Genomic DNA, 18,234 nt, shown 5'->3' on the forward strand with positions numbered 1-18,234 from the left:
GGCTCAGTGGATAGAGCATCAGCAACCAAAGGGTCCCGGGTTCAATTCCAGTCAGGGGGACATATCTTGGCTGCAAGCTCCTCCCCAGCCCGGGCCCTGGTTTGGGGCTCCTACAGGAGGCAACCAATCCATGTGTTTCTCTCACATTGATGCTTCTCTCTGTCTTCTCCTCTCTCTTCTACTCTCCCTAAAAATCAATGGAAAAATATCCTCAGGTGAGGATTAAAAAAAAAAATTGTCTTAGTCATTTTTTTCTGTGGTTATAATGAAGTCACTTAGACCTGGTCAATTCCCTTACCTACATTTCCCCTCCCTGCTCACAGTAATCAACAGAACATATATATTTATAATATTGTCAAGTAGGATCAGAGGTACAGCATTTATTGAGTGTGGCATTAACAGCTATTGAGACTATTGCATTGGTGTCATATTATCTCGTGAGGCCATGAGGAAAAGCATGTTCTAGTTTTCAGTAATGGTCTATGAAGCAGAATATAACCCTATTATATCTATCACTATTATTGCTAAATAAAAAAATGCTTCAGTTCCTTTTATAGGTCTTTTCTGGCTAATTATTTTCTTGTCTTTTAAAAGAGAAATAAAGACTCAGAACTGTTGGACATTGAAATTTGGACTCAAACATTTTTTTATTATTATATGTTTATTTCTAGTCTGCAGAGGCAAGATTTTTTAAAGGAAAGAAATGTGGGGGGAAAAAGAGAGAGAAATAAAGCCAGAATACGGTGCTCAATATTAGCGTTACTGTGGTCCAGGCTCTTATTTCCAAACGAGGCCAATGCACGAAATTGGTGCACTTGAGGGGATGGGTCCCTTAGCTCATCCTGAGCCTTCTTACAGTCCAAGACCCCTCAGGGAATGTCTGACTGCCAGTTTAGGCCCTATTGGACACAAGCTGGCAGTCAGACATCCTCTCGCAGTTCAGGACTCTTACAGTCCGGGACCCCTCGCTCCTTACCACCCATCTGCAGCAGAGGTGGGAGAGGCTCCCATGCTCACAGCCATGAGCCTGGCTTCTGGCTGAGCGGAGCTCCCCCTGTGGGAGTGGATTGACTACCAAGAGGCAGCTCCTGTGTTGAGCATCTGCCCCATGGTGGTCAATGCACATCATAGCGACCAGTTGTTCCACTGTTGGGTTGATTTGCATATTAGGATTTTATTATCCTATATAATAAAAGGGTAATATGCAAATAGACTGAACGGCAGAACAACCAATCAAAGTGTAATATGCTATTGATATTCTAAGGCAGCTCAACCGCTTGCTATGACGTGCACTGACCACCAGGGGACAGATGCTCCCACCGGTAGATTAGCTTGCTGCTGGGGTCCAGCCAATCGAGACTGAGCGAGATGGGCCAGACATGCCTTGGAGCCCTCCTGTGGTCCCTCCCTGGCCCAATTGTGCACAGGTGGGGCCCCTCCACCTGGCCTGTGCCCTCTTGCAATCCAGGACCCTTGGGGCATGTCAGAGAGCTGGTTTCAGCCTGATCCCACAGGCCATTCCCCTTGGGAGGGTGCCAGACACAGGGCTTATGACTGGTGAGCCTCTCCTGATTGGGACTGATTGGGCCCAAGCCCATGGCAGGCACAGTGGGGCTGGGATGAGCAGGAGTGGCAGGTAGGAGCTGCAGGTGGTGCTGGACCATGGGTTTTGGCCCGATCCCTGCAGGCCACCCAGAGGGACCCCACCTGTGCAGGAATTCATGCACTGGGCCTCAAGTATAGGATAATGCTTAAATACCTCTATTAAGGGTCTTCTTTCACAGTCAACTCAACATATCCAGAATTTAACCAAATGACTTTCCCACTTAAATTTTACTTTGTATTCTAACAGCCTCATTGTTTCTCTTAACGTAACCCCATTTTCCCAATCTTCAATGCCTAAGGTATTTTTGTCTCATCATTCCTTTTCTTCATCCCCTTATATTCAGTCTGTTTCTGAGTCCTGTCAGTTTTTCCCCTAGCATTTCTCTAGATTCAGCCTCTTATCCCTCATTTTCAAGTTTCTACCTTTGCCTATACCTTTATTAGTGTGTGCCTGGGATTAGGCCAAAACTGCCTAACTAAATTTTTTGCTTGCTCTTTTTATTTTCCAGTCTTTTGTGTGTAGAAACATTAGACTCATTTCCCAAAATACTGATTTTTCCCATGGTGCTCTTACTTAACAATATGTCACTTCCTTTTTTAAAAAAAAGTATTTATTTATTTATATATTTTAATTGATTTCAAAGAGAAAGGGAGAGGGAGAGAGAGAGATAGAAAAACATCAATAATGAGAGAGAATTATTGATTGGCTGCCTTGTGCCCTGCTCTGCCTCTCCCCCCCCCTCCCTTCACCCCCTCTCCCCTCCTCTAGGATCGAGCCCACAATTCAGGCATGTGCCCTGATCAGGAATCAAACTGTGACTTCCTGGTTCATAGGTGGGTACTCACTGAACACACTGGCCAGGCCAGTCATTGCCTTTTAAAAAAATTTAAAATTCTTTATTGTTAAAAGTATTACATAAGTCTCCTTTTTCCCCTACTGACCACTCCCTGGCCGCCCCCACCCCCCAGCACATGCCCTCACCCCCCCACATCTGTGTCCATGGGTTATGGTCATATGTATGCATATACGTTCTTCGGTTGATCTCTTACCGTGGCCGCGCCCCCGCCCCCACCCCCCCCAACCCCCTCCCCCCCTCCCCCCCGCCACCCGCCCCGCCCCGCGCCTTCCCTCATAAAATTGAGATAAATAGGAGCGCTACATACATTTAACAAAGATAAATAAGCACAAATAAGATCATGATTTTTCCAAACCACTAATTTCAGTTCAGGGTCCCTCTCAAGACAACTCGGGGCACAAGCGGGACCCAGCCTGGCTGGGGCGCCCTTCCACCTCCGGGCACTCACACTGGGACAGTCTAGACACCCGTTCACCTTTGGGAGGTGGGAGGAAACCAGAGTCCGCAGAGAAAACCCACACAGTGTGGGAGGACATGCACGCTCTGCCCAATGGTGGCCTCAGGCAGAATTGATACCCCCCCCCTTCAATGTTATAATGAAATGACATAGAACAAAACGACATTATTCAAGGACATGCTGTACTTTGTTTCTTCTAATTGTCAAATTAGATTTTATCGTGTGGATATGCCACAGTTTATTCTATTCTATTCCTCTTTAAGTTCTTGTTTTCCTTCTTAAAGTCTTTCCTTCTAACATAAACTCTAAAAGGACCGTAGTCTGTCCAACAAGACTGTACTATAAAGTAGAAGACACAGAGTTTTCTCTTTGATTTTAGGCTTGAATGCCAACCACATCTCAGTCTTCTTAAAGAGATGGAGTTTCCCGTGAGGCTTAGCAGAGTGCTGATCACATGATGTTCACTCATAGACACTGGTTAGTTGGTTAATGTGTTCTCTTAGATAGTGTCAGCGAATTTAATAGTGTGTGAAAACGTTTTGTGTCTATTATTTAATTTGGTTGTTAAAAGAACTTTGTGAAGCTCTCTAGAAAAAATGTGAATTTGGAAATTGTAAGTTGTTCTCACGATTTTATGGTGATTGGAATATTATGAAGGAAGATAAGCATCTTCAATATAAAAATGTATTAAATTAATACTTCTGAAGATTTCAGTGGAAACTGATTATTAAGGATGTACATTTTCTGTGAAACAATTCCTTTAGTTCTTTTTAAAAAAATATATATTTTATTGATTTTTTTACACAGAGGAAGGGAGAGGAATAGAGTTAGAAACATCAATGAGAGAGAAACATCGATCAGCTGCCTCCTGCACACCTCTTACTGGGGATGTGCCCGCAACCAAGGTACATGCCCTTGACCGGAATCGAACCTGGGACCTTTCAGTCCGCAGGCCGACGCTCTATCCACTGAGCCAAACAAGTCAGGGCTCTTTAGTTCTTAACTAATAAAAAAGGACTTATCTAAGTTAATGTTTTATACATCTTGTTTTAACAATCTTTTCTTTTTTTTTCAGCCAATGGCAAAAAGTAATTTTGATTTTTGAGGGCGTGGATACAGTTTCAGAGGTCTTTTTCAATAATGTTCTTATTGGGAGAACAAACAACATGTTCAGAAGATATGTAAGTACAAAGTAACATCAGGCAAAAATCCCCAGTTGTATGTGTTTGTTCATTGTTATTATGAGTAGAGAAAGGTAAGTGTATATTTGCCCATGCAGGCTGGTACAAGCTTTTTGACGCACTGTGTAAGTTACTTTATTTCCCAGTTGACACATTTGTAGGATGATGAAAATGCTGCAAACCCTATGGAGTCGTTGTGAGGACTTAGTAAGCTCACCGTATAAAATGATTGGCACAGTGCTTGACGCATGGGGAGTATTCAACAAAAGCTGTTCCCTTCTCTATCACTCAGTGATCCAGAGCTTCATGGGAAGTGACAATTGACACACCATTTTAAAAGAAAATGTTCCTTCCTTTCTGGAATAATGGCACTATGAGATCATATTTTGATTTCTCTTCCCTTCCAATGGTAGGCTTTCTAAAACAAAAATAAGTTATGACTTAGAAACGCATGCTATTTATAGCAAAGAGTCAGGCTGTCGTGAAGCGTCTAGGAAATCCTTGACAGTTCAAGGCCATATGCAAATAGCCAGAGCAGACATTACAGAGCTAAATATATTTTCGACGTGCCCTGTTCACTAGGACTATCATCTGTCAGTGAAGACGGAAGGAGAAACCTAGAAATCCATGTTCGGGCAGGAGAATGTACTCAGTGATAGATAACTCAAAGTCAGCCACTTAGATAGACTATTTTGGAAAAGTGCTTTCTCCTTCAAAAAGCCTCCCTCTAAAGATTTAGGTTGTTATATGCATCTCTTCTTCCATCTTACATATGCCTATATCTAAAATGCTACCCACGAGGCTGCTTCCACATTTGTTCTTTCCTTTTAATTCAGAATTTTGATGTGACCTATGTGATCCAAGCCCAAAACTCCCTGGAGCTGCGTTTCCAGTCCCCGGTGCTGTACGCGGCCCAGCAGAGCAGGGCTCACATTCGCTACGAGGTGCCCCCAGACTGCCCGCCCAGCGTACAGAAGGGGGAATGCCATGTCAACTTCATCCGAAAGGTAATGGTCTTGCAAATGGATGGGAGACTTAATCTTAACCTTTCTTGCCCCCTTAGTGGGATTTGGGGGGGGAGAAGGAACCAAAAGAGTATATGAATTTTTGTGGAGAATTTTTGTCTTTGTCAGTTTTTTTCCTTGACGCATGCGTCAGAACTTAGGTGACATTATAAAAAGAAGTCAAATAGGTGACTGGTAATGTAACTTTACAAATTATTTTTCAACATTTAGATTTATTAAACTCTTCACCAGACTGTAAGGCTCATATTTATTAGTGATTCTTGTTACTAGGGAGCATTCTGAAAATATTAATATATTTGTGTGTTGTTTTTTTTTTTAAATATATATTTCTTTATTGATTTCAGAGGGGAAGGAAGAGGTAGAGAGAGAGAAACATCAATGATAAGAGAGGGTCATTGATTGGCTGCCTCCTGTAGACTCCCTATGGGGGATGGAGCCCACAACCTAGGCATATGCCGGTGGCCAGAATTGAACCTGGGACACTTCAGCCCGCAGGCTGATGCTCTATCCACTGAGCCAAACTGGCTAGGGCAATATATTTGCTGACATGTTCTTGTATTTTACTGGTAGGTTCTAATAAAATACAAAAAAAGATAACAAAAGTTATAAGAGGATTTTTCTCTGAGTCTGATGTCCGTCTACATGACTTGGATTGATTCTAGTTTATGGTTGGATTAGTATGCTATGTGATATTTAGCTTTTTAAAAATTATTTTAACTGTGGTAAAATACATGTAACATAAAATTTACCATCTTAACAATTTTTAAGTGTACAAAGCATATTCACATAGTTTTGAAATCAATCTCCAGAACTTATTTCATGATGCAAAACTGAATCTCTATACTCATTCACAAATAACTCATTTCCCCCTCCTGCCAGCCCCTGACTCCCACCATTCTTTGTGTTTCTGTGAGTTTGACTCTTCTAGGTACCTCATATAAGTGGAATCATACAGTATTTGCTTTATGACTGCCTTATTTCACTTACCATAATGTTCTCAAGGTTCATCCATGTTGTAGCATATGTCAGAATTTCCTTCCTTTTTAAAGCATGATAATATTCCATTATGTATGGACCACAATTTGTTTATTCAGTTGTCTGTAAATGGACATTGCTTCAACCTTTGGGTATTTTGAATAACGTTGCTATGTGCGGATATACAAATATCTCTTTTGAGACCCTGCTTTCAATTTTTAAAAATCTATACCCAGAAGTGGGATTACTGCATTCCATGAGAATTCTACTTTAAATGTTTTGATGAGGTGGCCTTTAATTTGAACGACAAACATAATCACTGGGTTCAGTGTGAAGATACTAAGCGTATTTTTTCAGCGGCTTCGATAGGTTAATAAATTTGATTGGTTACGTTAAGCAGCTCTCTGTAGGCTGGATAACATACCGTTCACTCCCGTGTCCTTAAGATAGGCACGAGGGCCAAAACTATACCCCCATCTCTTTGACTCTACCCGCCCAGGTTTGTGCCGATGGCCATGAGTGCACACGGCTGTGGCTGGACAGTGTGTGCCCGAGCAGTCAGGCATCCCATGAACACTTGTGTACGTACACGTCTGCTTAAACACCAGCGTTTGTGTTTTGCCTTTGGCTTCAGATGGCGCAGCGGTTTTGATCCTAAAGTTTGCTCTTTCCCCTCTCCTTTTCCATCTTTCACCTTCTCTCAAAATGAGGACTTCCTGGATCCTAACGTGAAAAGTTTACATGCTCTACCTATATCTACATCTACTTCTACCCGCTGGTCACTTTGTGGCATTTAAACCACGCTTTCAAGTTAACTAGAGAGAACAAAATCCTTCATCACTGATACCAGGAATCAGACCCAGGTTTCTGCTCTCATAGTGCGTGGAACTAAACGTGGGGCCAACTTGCCAGCAAATGAGTTGCCTCTTGGTGTTTCTGGGCCAGGTTGACCTGACCCAGTGGGCAGAGGCCTGGAGTGGAGACCAGGTCAGGCATTTTGGATCTGAATTCTGGCTTTACAAACCCAGAGGGATCTTAAGCAAGTCCATCATTTGTGTATGGAGCTAATCCCTTCCCTTCCTTCCTGATTGTTCTGAAGATACTCTGAAATGTTAATGTAGATGCACTTTCCATACTCCAAGGTGCTGTGCAGCTATTCCAATCGTAAGATTATTTATTTTGGAGACTTATTTCTGTAATTACAGACCTGTAAGTGTGTAACTGACAAAATGCCTCAGCTTAGTTTAACACTGAGTGGCCAGATTATTATGATCTCTGAACACAGAATTATCTGGCCACTCAGTGTACATCCTATATAATAAAAGGCTAATATGCAAATTGTCCCCTCGACCAGGTGTTCGACCTGCAGGCAGACCAGCCAACTGCCCATGTCTCTTCCCTCTGGCCAGGCTGGCTGGACCCCACCAATGCACAAATTCATGCACTAGGCCTCAAATATACATATACATATACATATACATATACATATACATATACATATACATATACATATACATACATACATATATATATATATATATATATATATATATATATATATATATATATTACTGAGTGGCCAGATTATTATGCGTTCAGAGATCATAATAATCTGGCCACTCAGTGTATAAAGTTAATGGGACAGAGGTGGGGGTGGATATAATGAGGATATGTACTCTGCATCTATTCTTTGACCCATCTGCTTTCTCTGCACCAGTGTAAGTTTCCTCTTATCTCTGCTCCCTTCTCTGACCAGCATGGACCGTGGGGAACCTCTCACCTCACCTGCCCTCTTTGGAATATTCCACATCATCCTTCTTGCTTTCCATCTACATCTCTGGCCATTCCTGCTAAGTCTCTTTATCCAGACAAGCTTCCTCTTAAAAGTCTTACTCTGCAGTCTTCTCTCTGTTCTAGATACTTTTTTTTCCCTTTTACTTTGTACCCTCCTTAGTCTATTTCACTTAATTTATCTTCATGTTTTCAATAACCAATCGAATTTCCAGTGACATATTTAAAAATATTTTTATTGAGTTCAGAGGAGAAGGGAGAGGAGAGAGATAGAAACATCAATGATGAGAGAGAATCATTGATAGGCATGCCCCACTCTAGGGATTGAGCCTGCAACCCAGGCATCTACCCTGTCTGGGAATCGAACCATAAGTTGATGCTCAACCACTAAGCCATGCCAGCTGGGCTCCAGTGACTCTTAATATTGTATTTTCAGTCTGGACCTCTTTAATTCCAGACCCGATATTCAGCTGTCTATTTGGCATCTTCACTTGGCTGATTCATATGGACCCAAGGCTCAGTGTGCCAGCACTGCCCTGGAGATCTAAGCCCTTCTCCCACTGCGCCCTATCTTGCTGAATGGAATACCATACAGGATAGCTGCTCAGGCCAGAAACCTAGGAGTTATTTTTGATACCTCCCTCTCATTTTCCCCCTCTTTCAGTCTACAACTAAGTCCCTTTGACGATGGGAATGTCACTTAAAACTCTTCAGTGGCTCTCAGTCTGCCCACGCTCCATTTCTACTGCCATTCTTGAGTTCAGTGTGTCATCATTTCTTGCATGAAATATTGCCCGGTCACCTGATTCGTATCCCTGCAACCTCCTTTGCCTTCCTCCAGTTAATTTCCCGCGCATCAGCCAGAATGTTCTTTTCAGACAAAAATTATAGCATTTCCTTCTTAAAATTCTTCAACGGTTTTCTAGCCCTACGCAGGTGGCTCAGTTGGTTGGAGTGTCACCTGCACACCAAAAGTTTGCAGGTTCAATTCCTGGCGGAGGCCTGTACAGGAGGAACCAATCAACGTTTACTCTCACATCGATGTCTCTCTCTCTCTCTCTCTCTCTCTCTCTCTCTCTCTCTCTCTCTCTCTCTCTTTCTCTCTCTCTCTCAACACATCATCGGGTGGGTGAGGATTAACAACAACTCTTCAACAACAAAAAAACTCTTCAACCTTTTCTCATTGCCTTTAGGCTACAGTCTAGAGCTCTTTAGCTCTGTCTGCCCACAACCACTTTTCCAGTCTACTCCCCTCTCTCCCATTGTTCTCTCTTCATTTCCTGGAAGGTACCACACTCTCTTGCACGTGCTGTTACTTTTGAAGGGGATATTTCACTTCCCTCTCCTCTCAGCTCACTGGACAGGTGGGACCCACCGTTCAAATCTCCATATAAAAGTCGCAATTATTCAGAAAATCTTGTCTTGATATCTCCTCCTCCCACTCGTTCCCTGTCTGTTTCCTTTGTATTTGTGATTATTTATTCAGAGCCGGAATTTCCTGCTGTACTGTGAACACTACAAGCACAAGGACTGTGTCTGATTTGTACATCGATGTATGCCCAGCCTAACTCATAGAAAGCATTTTACAAGTATTTTTGAATAAGTGAATATTTTACAAATATTTTGAATAAATTTTATTTGGAGAGGTTTTATGACTATAAGTGACTTGTAGCCCTTAATGGAGCAAATAGTCTGCGATAGAAGCTATTGAATGTTTTTGCCTTCCTCTTCCTCCCTATTCCTAATAAAATTACACATCTGAATTTACAAACTCTTCAATAAATATCCCAGAGATGGGTTTCATTCTGAACATGAGAATCTGATATTTATGTGGTGAATTTAAACAGATAGGAATGCCATGAAATGGTTTTAATTCTTTGTTTTTTCCTGTCTTGGAAACAAATTGATTTCTGTCTCTGATGAATAAAGCACTTAGCAAATAATACTGAAATGAGAACAGTTTGGCCAAATCCCCAGGCCGTGTTCGGAAAGATCTTAGTACTTCCTCTGAGGCTTGTTCCTTTTTAAAAGCCAAACTCAATGTCTCACACATTGTAATTAATTGTCTTTTGAAAATAATTTTTTTTGCTTTCAAAATTAGAAATAGAAATTAGTACTAGTTCACTTCTGGTGGGAATGCAGATTGGTGCAACCACTATGGAAAACAGTATTGAGTTGCCTCAAAAAATTAAAAATAGAACTTCTGTTTAACTTAGTGATTCTATTTCTGGTAATATATCCTAACACCCCCCCCAAAAAAAAAAAAAAAAAAAAAAAACAAAACAAACAAACACACACAAAAAAAACCCACTAATCAGAAGGAAAAAAAAACCTATGAACCCTATGCTAATAGCAGTGTCATTTACAATGGCTAAAATTTGAAAGCCCAAGTGCTCATCAGTAGATGAACAGATAAAAAAGCAATGGGACATTTACACTATGGAATACTAGCAACTTTGAAAAAGAGGGACCTTTTACCCTGTGGGACAGCCTGGATGGGCCTGGAAAATGTTATGCTAAGTGAAATAAGCCAATCTGAGAAAGATAAATATCACACAATACACACACACACACACACACACACACCAAATTCTGTGCTCATCTCCCCAAATATTGAAGTCCTAACCCTCAGTGACTCAAAATATAATCCTATCTGGTCTTTAAAGAGGCGAGTGAGAAGTGAAGTGAGACCATTAGGGTAGATCCTAATCCAATATGAATGAGGTCCTTTCAAGGAGAGGAAACTTGGAGGCAGAGAGACACTAGGGATGTGTGCATGTGCACGGAAAAAAAGACTGTGCGAGGGCACAGTGAGAAGGCACGGTCTCTGAGCCAGGAGAGAGGCTCCGGAAGAAACCGTCCCTGCCAACACCTAGATCTTGGAGTCTTATAGATTCTGGAGCTCTCAGAAAACAAATGTCTGTTGGTTAAGCCATCCAGTCTATGCGGTTTTGTTATGGCAGCTCTAGCAAACATTTTGACTTTTATAACATTTTTTTAACCTTTCTTACTTATTTTTAAAAGGAAAGTTTTTTTGGTTTTTTTTAAAACAACGTTTAAGTTTCATGGTAATCAGAATTTACCTCCTTTCCCCTCGTGCCATTACAGGAGCAGTGTTCCTTTAGCTGGGACTGGGGCCCTGCCTTCCCCACGCAGGGCATCTGGAAGGGTGTCAGCATCAAAGCCTATGATATCTGTCACCTGAACTACTTCACCTTCTCCCCTACCTACGGTAAGCTGAGACATGTGACTTCTCACTTTCCTTTTCTGGGCTTCCTTTGTGTTGCAAGAATTGGGTTTGCGATTTGAATGTACGGATTTACTTTTCAGAGACTTGTTTTTGAAAATCTTGTGACGCATTTTATTCTAAAAAGTGAAAAATGTGTACAAACTGGGATTTGTCATAAACATGGACACTGTAAAGCCGGCAGGTCTGCAGGCGGATACCTTTTAACGTGTCTTGAAAAGAAAGGAAGCTAGAAGTGAACGAAAGTGCGATGAGCTCTCGTTCTCCTGAGCTAAGTGCTCTTTCCGGAAAGAAGTGGGCCTGCTGGTCTGTGCTCCTTCCCGCCTCCTCCGCGGGCCCCTTCCGCACGCCGCCCTGCCGAGGTCTTGGTTTGCTGAAAGGGTCGGTCTGACTTCCCGTCACGGCACAGTTTCTCCTCTGAAGACCATGACGCACCAGCCTTGTTAGGAGTTAAAAATAAACTGGAAGGCCAAGTACGTTTTGTAAGACGCAGTGTACTACTTAGTCCATTCAAGGAGCTACTCACAAGAAAGAGGCATTGAATAAAAAGCTCAGGAACCTCACAGATGTCAGGGAATCAATTAGGAGCTGGTCAAATATTTGTTGACTGCTTTGCCCAGCACCGTGTTTGTTTGGCATAGGAAAGAAAGAATCTCATTCTCCCGTGTGGATTGGGCCAGAGAGAGAGGAGATACACGCGATTACCAAACCAAACAGACTGTGTCATGGTCTTGTGGGATGGGAGCCCCCCCCCCCCCCGTCGTTCAGAAAATCAAAGACCGGTGAGGATTTGAGAAGTGGGGGAAATCGGGGTGAACGAAGGTGCGTCTTCCATGGTAGCTGACGATGCTTGATGCTCAGTTAGTTCCGTGCAGGCCTAACGGGATGGCGTCAGTAAGCAAGAACGTGGTGTGTCAGTACAGGAGTCCTGCTATTTTTAGGTCCTGGCAAGTCTAGATTGCTGTTCAAACGAACCTGCTGTTCAGTGGAACCAAATCTGTGTTTCCTAAAGGCAGAAATAATTGATATTTGAGGAGGTCATTTGGTGCTTCTGGTATTTTTTAAAGTTAAAAAGGTATTAAAAGATCTCATTTAATGTGCACCTATAAATGTGGCTGTTTTAGCTCTCTAGTGCTTCTCAAACTATTCTTCAGAGGTGTAACCCTAACTGAGTCAGGCTACGAAATTCAAATAATAATTCATTTTTCCCCATCCCTATTCAAAGTTTTTCTCAGTTTAGAGGGTGGAGCAAAGGAGGCTTATAGTTGTGAGTACTCAAAACAGTTATTCTTTCTTTCTTTTTAAAAAAATATATTTTATTGATTTTTTACAGAGAGGAAAGGAGAGGGATAGAGAGCTCGAAACATCGATGAGAGAGAAACATCGACCAGCTGCCTCTTGCACACCCCCCACTGGGGATGTGTCCGCAACCAAGGTACATGCTCTTGACCAGAATCGAACTTGGGACCTTTCAGTCTGCAGATTGACGCTCTATCCACTGAGCCAAACCGGTTTAGACTAAAACAATTATTCTTGTTTATTATTTATTAATTACTAGAGGCCCGGTGCACAAAATTTGTGCATGGGGGTGTTTGACCCTCAGCCCAGCCTGTACCCTCTCCAATCTGGTACCCGTTGAGGAATGTCCTACTGCCTGTTTAGACGTGATTCTACCGGTAGGATAGGGCCTAAACAGGCAGTCGGACATCACTTCCACACGCCAGGACTACTGGCTCCCAACTGCTCGCTTGCCTGCCTTCCTGATTGCCCCTAACTGCTTTTGCCTGCCAGACTGATCACCCTCTAACCACTCCCCTGCCAGCCTGATTGATGCCTAACTGCTCCCCTGCCAGCCTGACTGCCCCTAAATGCCCTCCCTGCAGGCCCAGTTGCCTCCAAATTCCCTCCTCTGCTGGCCTAGTCCCTCCCAACTTCCCTCTCCTGCTGGCCATCTTGTGGCAGCCATATTATGTCCACATGGGGGCAGCCATCTTTGACCACAGGGCAGCAGCCATCTTGTGTGTTGGAGTGATAGTCAATTTGTATATTACTATTTTATTAGATAGGATAGAGGCCTGTTGCACAGGTAGGGGCTGGCTGGTTTGCCCTGAAGGGTGTCCCCAATCAGGGTGGGGGTTCCTTTGGAGCATGGGGCAGCCTGGGTGAGGGGCCTGTGGTGGTTTGTAGGCCAGCCCCCGCCGCCCCCCCCCCCCCCCTTCCCCAGCAACTCAAGTAGAGGCCCTGGTATCTGGGATTTATTTATCTTCTATAATTGAAACTTTGTAGCCTTGAGCGGAGGCCAGGGCCAGCCAGAGCGGGCGGGAAGCTTGGCTTCCTCCATTGCTGGGGAAACCCAAGCCTCCTGCTCACTCCGTGGTTATAGTCATCTTGGTTGGGTTAATTTGCATACTTGCTCCTGATTGGTTGGTGAGCATGGCTGGTGGTATAGCAGAGGTATGGTCAATTTCCATGTTTCTCTTTTCTTTAGTGTAGATTGTATTATTTTCCATACTAACAATTGTAAACCACTTTTGTCCCACCCTGTGTATAATAAGGTCTAGTTTAAGAAGGGGTCTGATTTGGTAAAAAGGTATTTATTTAATAGTTTTGAAGCTTAATCAGTGTTTTTGAGGTGGTTAGCAAAAAATACTGAGTTCCAGAGACCCTGATACCTGAAAAAATTTGAATAACATTTTTTTAGTTTAACATTTTAAAATATGAGGCTAAACATTTCTTCCTGAATATGAGTCATTAGGGTTCAGTTTATTAGTCACTAGTGACTCGGTGAATTTTATTGGAATTAAATCAATTAATTTAATGATGCTTACAATTTAATTAAATTCATATAATCAGTTTCTCATAGCAACTATATTTCTAATGTTTTATGACTGCAGTTTATATAGAGAAAATATGGTTCCTGTTCAGAAGATGTGCCCTGTGCATATTAAGTAGTGATTCTTATATTTCTGATTACTTTTATAGATTTCAATTAAAAAAATTGAAGTATGATCCATGGTTGGTAAATTGTAGCTCTCGAGCCACATGCAGCTCTTTGGCCCCTTGATTGGGGCTCTTCCACAAAATACCATGGCCTGGGCGAGTCTATTTTGAAGAAGTGATGTTAGAAGAAGTTTAAGTTTTAAAAATTTGGCTCTCAAAAGAAATTTCAGTCGTTGTACTGTTGATATTTGGCTCTGTTGACTAATGAATGAGTTTGCCGACCACTGTCTTAGCTCTTGTCACTTTTCTAGGTATTAAGAGTACTGATTCATTGATGTGACTTTTTTAAAGACCTCTTTAGAGAATATTTATTTGAATGATTCATCCTTATCCCTGAAATATTCTAACCAGGTTTTAAATAGCAGTAGCTGTTTTAGGGCACCTATGTTTTCAGTATTGCAAACAGTGAAAGATTGACCGTGGGCAGATGCTTTTTACCAGGCATGGAAACCCAGTAAGGTTCTATTGTTCTTTGCCCTTAGGGACAAGGGTGGGGTGGGCCTCTCTCTTCGGGCGATCGTGGAGCCCCCCTGATTGATCGCCCCGCTGGGCAGTGGCCTGGGCCTCCCTCTGCGGGGTGATTATGGGGCAGTGGCCGGGCCCCGACCAATTGCATCGCACCCGCCTTGGCTGGGTTGGCACCAATGAGTGTCATAGTGTGGTCATCTGGAAGGTCTTGTGGTCTAATTAGCATATTTTGCTTTTATTATCATAGATGTTCTGATGAAATGCTTCATTGTTTAATCTTTTGTTACCACAGTCAGGAAATATAGTATAGAGATGTTTTCAGCATGTGAATCCTCTTCAGCTGTGCTTGAACATCTCCCATTCACTGCCTTCCCACCCTCTTCAAATTGACCACTGCCTCAGCCTAAAGCACCCCTTCTCCCTTCTCTGACTTAGCCTTGAGTTGAAGAGCGAGCCTCACTCTCAGCTCTACCCTGGCTGCACAATAGAAGCCTGTTTTGAAGGTTGGTACTGCCCTTTGCTTACACCTTTCTACAGGGAACATAATTCCACAAAAGAACAGAGATTTGCCTGTCTTGCTTAGTGCCCTGTTGGGTGCAATTCATTTTTCTTTCTTGCATTCACTTTGAATCACTTTTTCATTCATCATTGAATTACTTTACTCATAAAAATGACACTGTTCACCTTTGAAAATACCTTTATGGGTAGGTAGGTTGCTTGAATAATCTCCTCTTTCATTAGCTGTCTTGTTGCAAAAATGGTTTTTTCCCCTCTGGAATTTACCGATGTATCTTTGTGTTTTTTTGGGGGGAGGCTTTTGTTCTGTGTCTGTTTTGCCTGGTGGATTTCATCTTGGAGGATTGCGTCCTGCTGAGCAGGCAAGGAGATCCTGACTGCTCAGTGCAGAAGGGGAAGCGCTGTGGACCTGCTTTCCTGGGTAATGCAAGCTGTGAGCGCTCCAAAAGGCAGCTGCTGAAGCCTGTGCTCTCATCCAGCAGCAGCCCAGGAGCCTCTCCTCCGTGGGAGTGTAAGCATTCTGCGGCTCGGTCCTTTCAGCTTGCTGTGTCACTGTGTCTCCCCGTGTGCAGGACTGCCATTTCACTACGGCTTTTCATCATCCACTAAAGGTGCAAGAAGAGAGCAGGCAAGAGGAGGAGCTGTGAGCAGCTCTGCAGGGCGAAGCTAATCAAGGCAGCTGACTGAAGAGCTCTTCGCCCCAACGAGATGAAGCGCCTTCTTTTTTATCCTATAATACAAAGCAATCTACCAACATTTGCAGATCCATCCCAAGCTGACCTGAATGTTCTTCCATTTCTCTGCCAGTTCTTAAGCACCAGATGCCATTTAAGAGTCTTTCTTCTTTCCTCTCTCTTTGCCTAGTACTTTTCCCATTTTTTAAATGACCTTGTGTTCCACTTCCTGAGTGCTGGGGTATTCTTAAAGAGAGATCGGATAGGAAGCTCTATTCTGGAAATGGGTCATCGTTTATTAGGCTTCTCTCATTAACTAGCAAATATGATTTAAAAAAAATAATTTTTAAACAAATATTTTTATTGATTTCAGAGAGGAAGAGAGAGGGAGAGAGAGAGAATCATTGATCAGCTGCTTCCTGCACACCCGCTACTGGGGATCAAGCCCATAGTTCGGGCATATGCCCTTGTCTAGAATCAAACCCAGGACCTTTCAGTCCTCAGGCTGACACTCTATCCACTGATCCAAACCAGCTAGGGCAGGAAATATGATTTTATTTAGTTTAAAATTAGCAAGTAAACAGATAATACCAGGAAAAATATTGATTTTTGAAGACTCTAAATGTGCTTTGTGAACCTAAACGACTTGAATTCTCCATGGTTTCTGGAAGAAAGGGTTGAGTCCTTTTTGGAAGAAGAGGAGAGGGAACAGTATGTTGGCAAGGTGAATTAGATGATGACACAATAGGCTTGTGCATCTTCATACTGAGTTTTTAATTCCACAGCCTTAGTGGCAGTGAAGGGCGGTAGCAGGATGAGCCCCAGAGGAGTGCCGACTTACTTAAGAACTCTCCATGGTAGAAGACGTGGAATTTTGCCAGCTCTTTGGGGATTGCACCCTTTGTCCAGAGGCCCTTACAGGCTGCTCATTCTGCACCGCAGAAGTGATGGAAGCAGCAGAGGAACCTGCTTGACCTTGATGGTTGCTGGTTGGTAGGAGGTGCCTAGAGGGCAGACCTTAAATCTTCAGGTGGAAATTAAAAGTGGATTTCAAATCAGAGTAATGAATGACTATCATAGTCAAGGCTAGCAAGAAGGGAAGCCTGTTTTGTCAGGCAGAGGTTTTTGTCATAGATATTAAAGAAAGATTAGAATGATCTTTTTGGGGAAATATTCTTGAGTAAGGATCAGCAAATTAAAAAAAAAAAAGAATATTGATATTTTAGAGAAAGAGGAAAGGAGAGAGAGAAACATTGATATCAAGGCAGTGCGTTGATTGGCTGCCTCCTGCACAGTCCCCCACTGGGGATCGTGCCTGCAACCCAGGCGTGTGCCCTGACCAGGGATCGAACCGGCAACCTTTCAGTGTACGGGACAATACCGAACCAACTGCGCCACACTGGCCAGGGCAGCAAACCTTTTCTGTAAAGGGTCAGGTAATAGATATCTCAGGCTCTTTGGGTCACATGGCCTTTGTTGCAACTACTCGACTCTGCCATTGGTGTGCCCAGGCCACCAGAGCCAACGTGTAAACGAATGAGCATGGCCGTTGTCTTAGCTTGCTGAGGTCCCCATACAAAGTACGAGGGGCTGGGGGACTTCAGCAACAGAAGTGGATTTCTCATAGTTCTGGAAGCTGGGAAGTCCAAGTTCAAGGTGCTGGCTGATTCAGTTTGGGTCAGATTGGAGTGTGTGCTTCTATTTAAAAACAATAAAAATGCCATGAAGGGAAAACTGAGAGACTTACTTATATATACTTACTAGGAGAAAAGCATCTTTAACTAAAAAGTGTAGCTTTCTTGATATATTTTGCTGTGTTTTAGGAAAACTTGGAGTCTGGTGGTGGATAAGCTGCAAAATTGTCTGGGCCAGGACAAACCTAATTCAAGGCTTATTGACTTGTGTCCTAAGAATGAGTCAATAAGTAAAAATACTTCTTAAATCCGGGATTAGGTTTTCTTCAGTGTGGATCAAATCCATCTATACTTTTGGCTGGTTGTGAGATACAAGTGATGAGATGTGGTGTGGGTCATCCTTAGAACACGTCTGATGTGGTTCTACATTCGGAAGGAATGCCAGTTGTAAAGCCTTTAACTTGTGCTGATGAAATTGAAAAGTTATCAGTCCCCTTGCTATGTGTTGGAGAAGGGTCCCTATGATATTTCTCAGCAGATAACCTTCTCCCACCTCTTCTTCAGTAAGAAAAATAGAAGCCACTTAATAGGCACTACCTTAATTTCTTGCCAGGAGTCATACAAACTCAAGTGCATCAGCGCCTCCTTTCTGTGGCTGCAGAGTGAGAACGTTCACTGGTGGTTCTGACACCCTGCCCATCCTGCCTTTTTGGGTATTTTTGTCACTGCTTTCTCCTGGGCAACCTCAAAAGCATGGGCCCACTTTTCTACGTTGGCATTTAAAACCCCAAACTCACGCACACA

General features: G+C 42.9%; 1 protein-coding gene across 1 annotated transcript in view; it reads left to right on the forward strand.

The window, feature by feature from the left end:
* MANBA (mannosidase beta) overlaps nucleotides 1–18,234 on the forward strand; it is an 87,314-nt gene that overhangs the window by 12,681 nt on the left and 56,399 nt on the right. The window contains exons 3-5 of the mRNA XM_084901793.1: nucleotides 3,995–4,100; nucleotides 4,937–5,107; nucleotides 11,000–11,123. Coding sequence (XP_084757919.1) covers nucleotides 3,995–4,100; nucleotides 4,937–5,107; nucleotides 11,000–11,123 — 401 coding nt within the window. The remainder of the gene's footprint in view (nucleotides 1–3,994; nucleotides 4,101–4,936; nucleotides 5,108–10,999; nucleotides 11,124–18,234) is intronic.

Source organism: Pipistrellus hanaki (assembly GCF_964339955.1).
Source record: "Pipistrellus hanaki genome assembly, chromosome: 1".
NCBI lineage: Eukaryota > Metazoa > Chordata > Mammalia > Chiroptera > Vespertilionidae > Pipistrellus > Pipistrellus hanaki.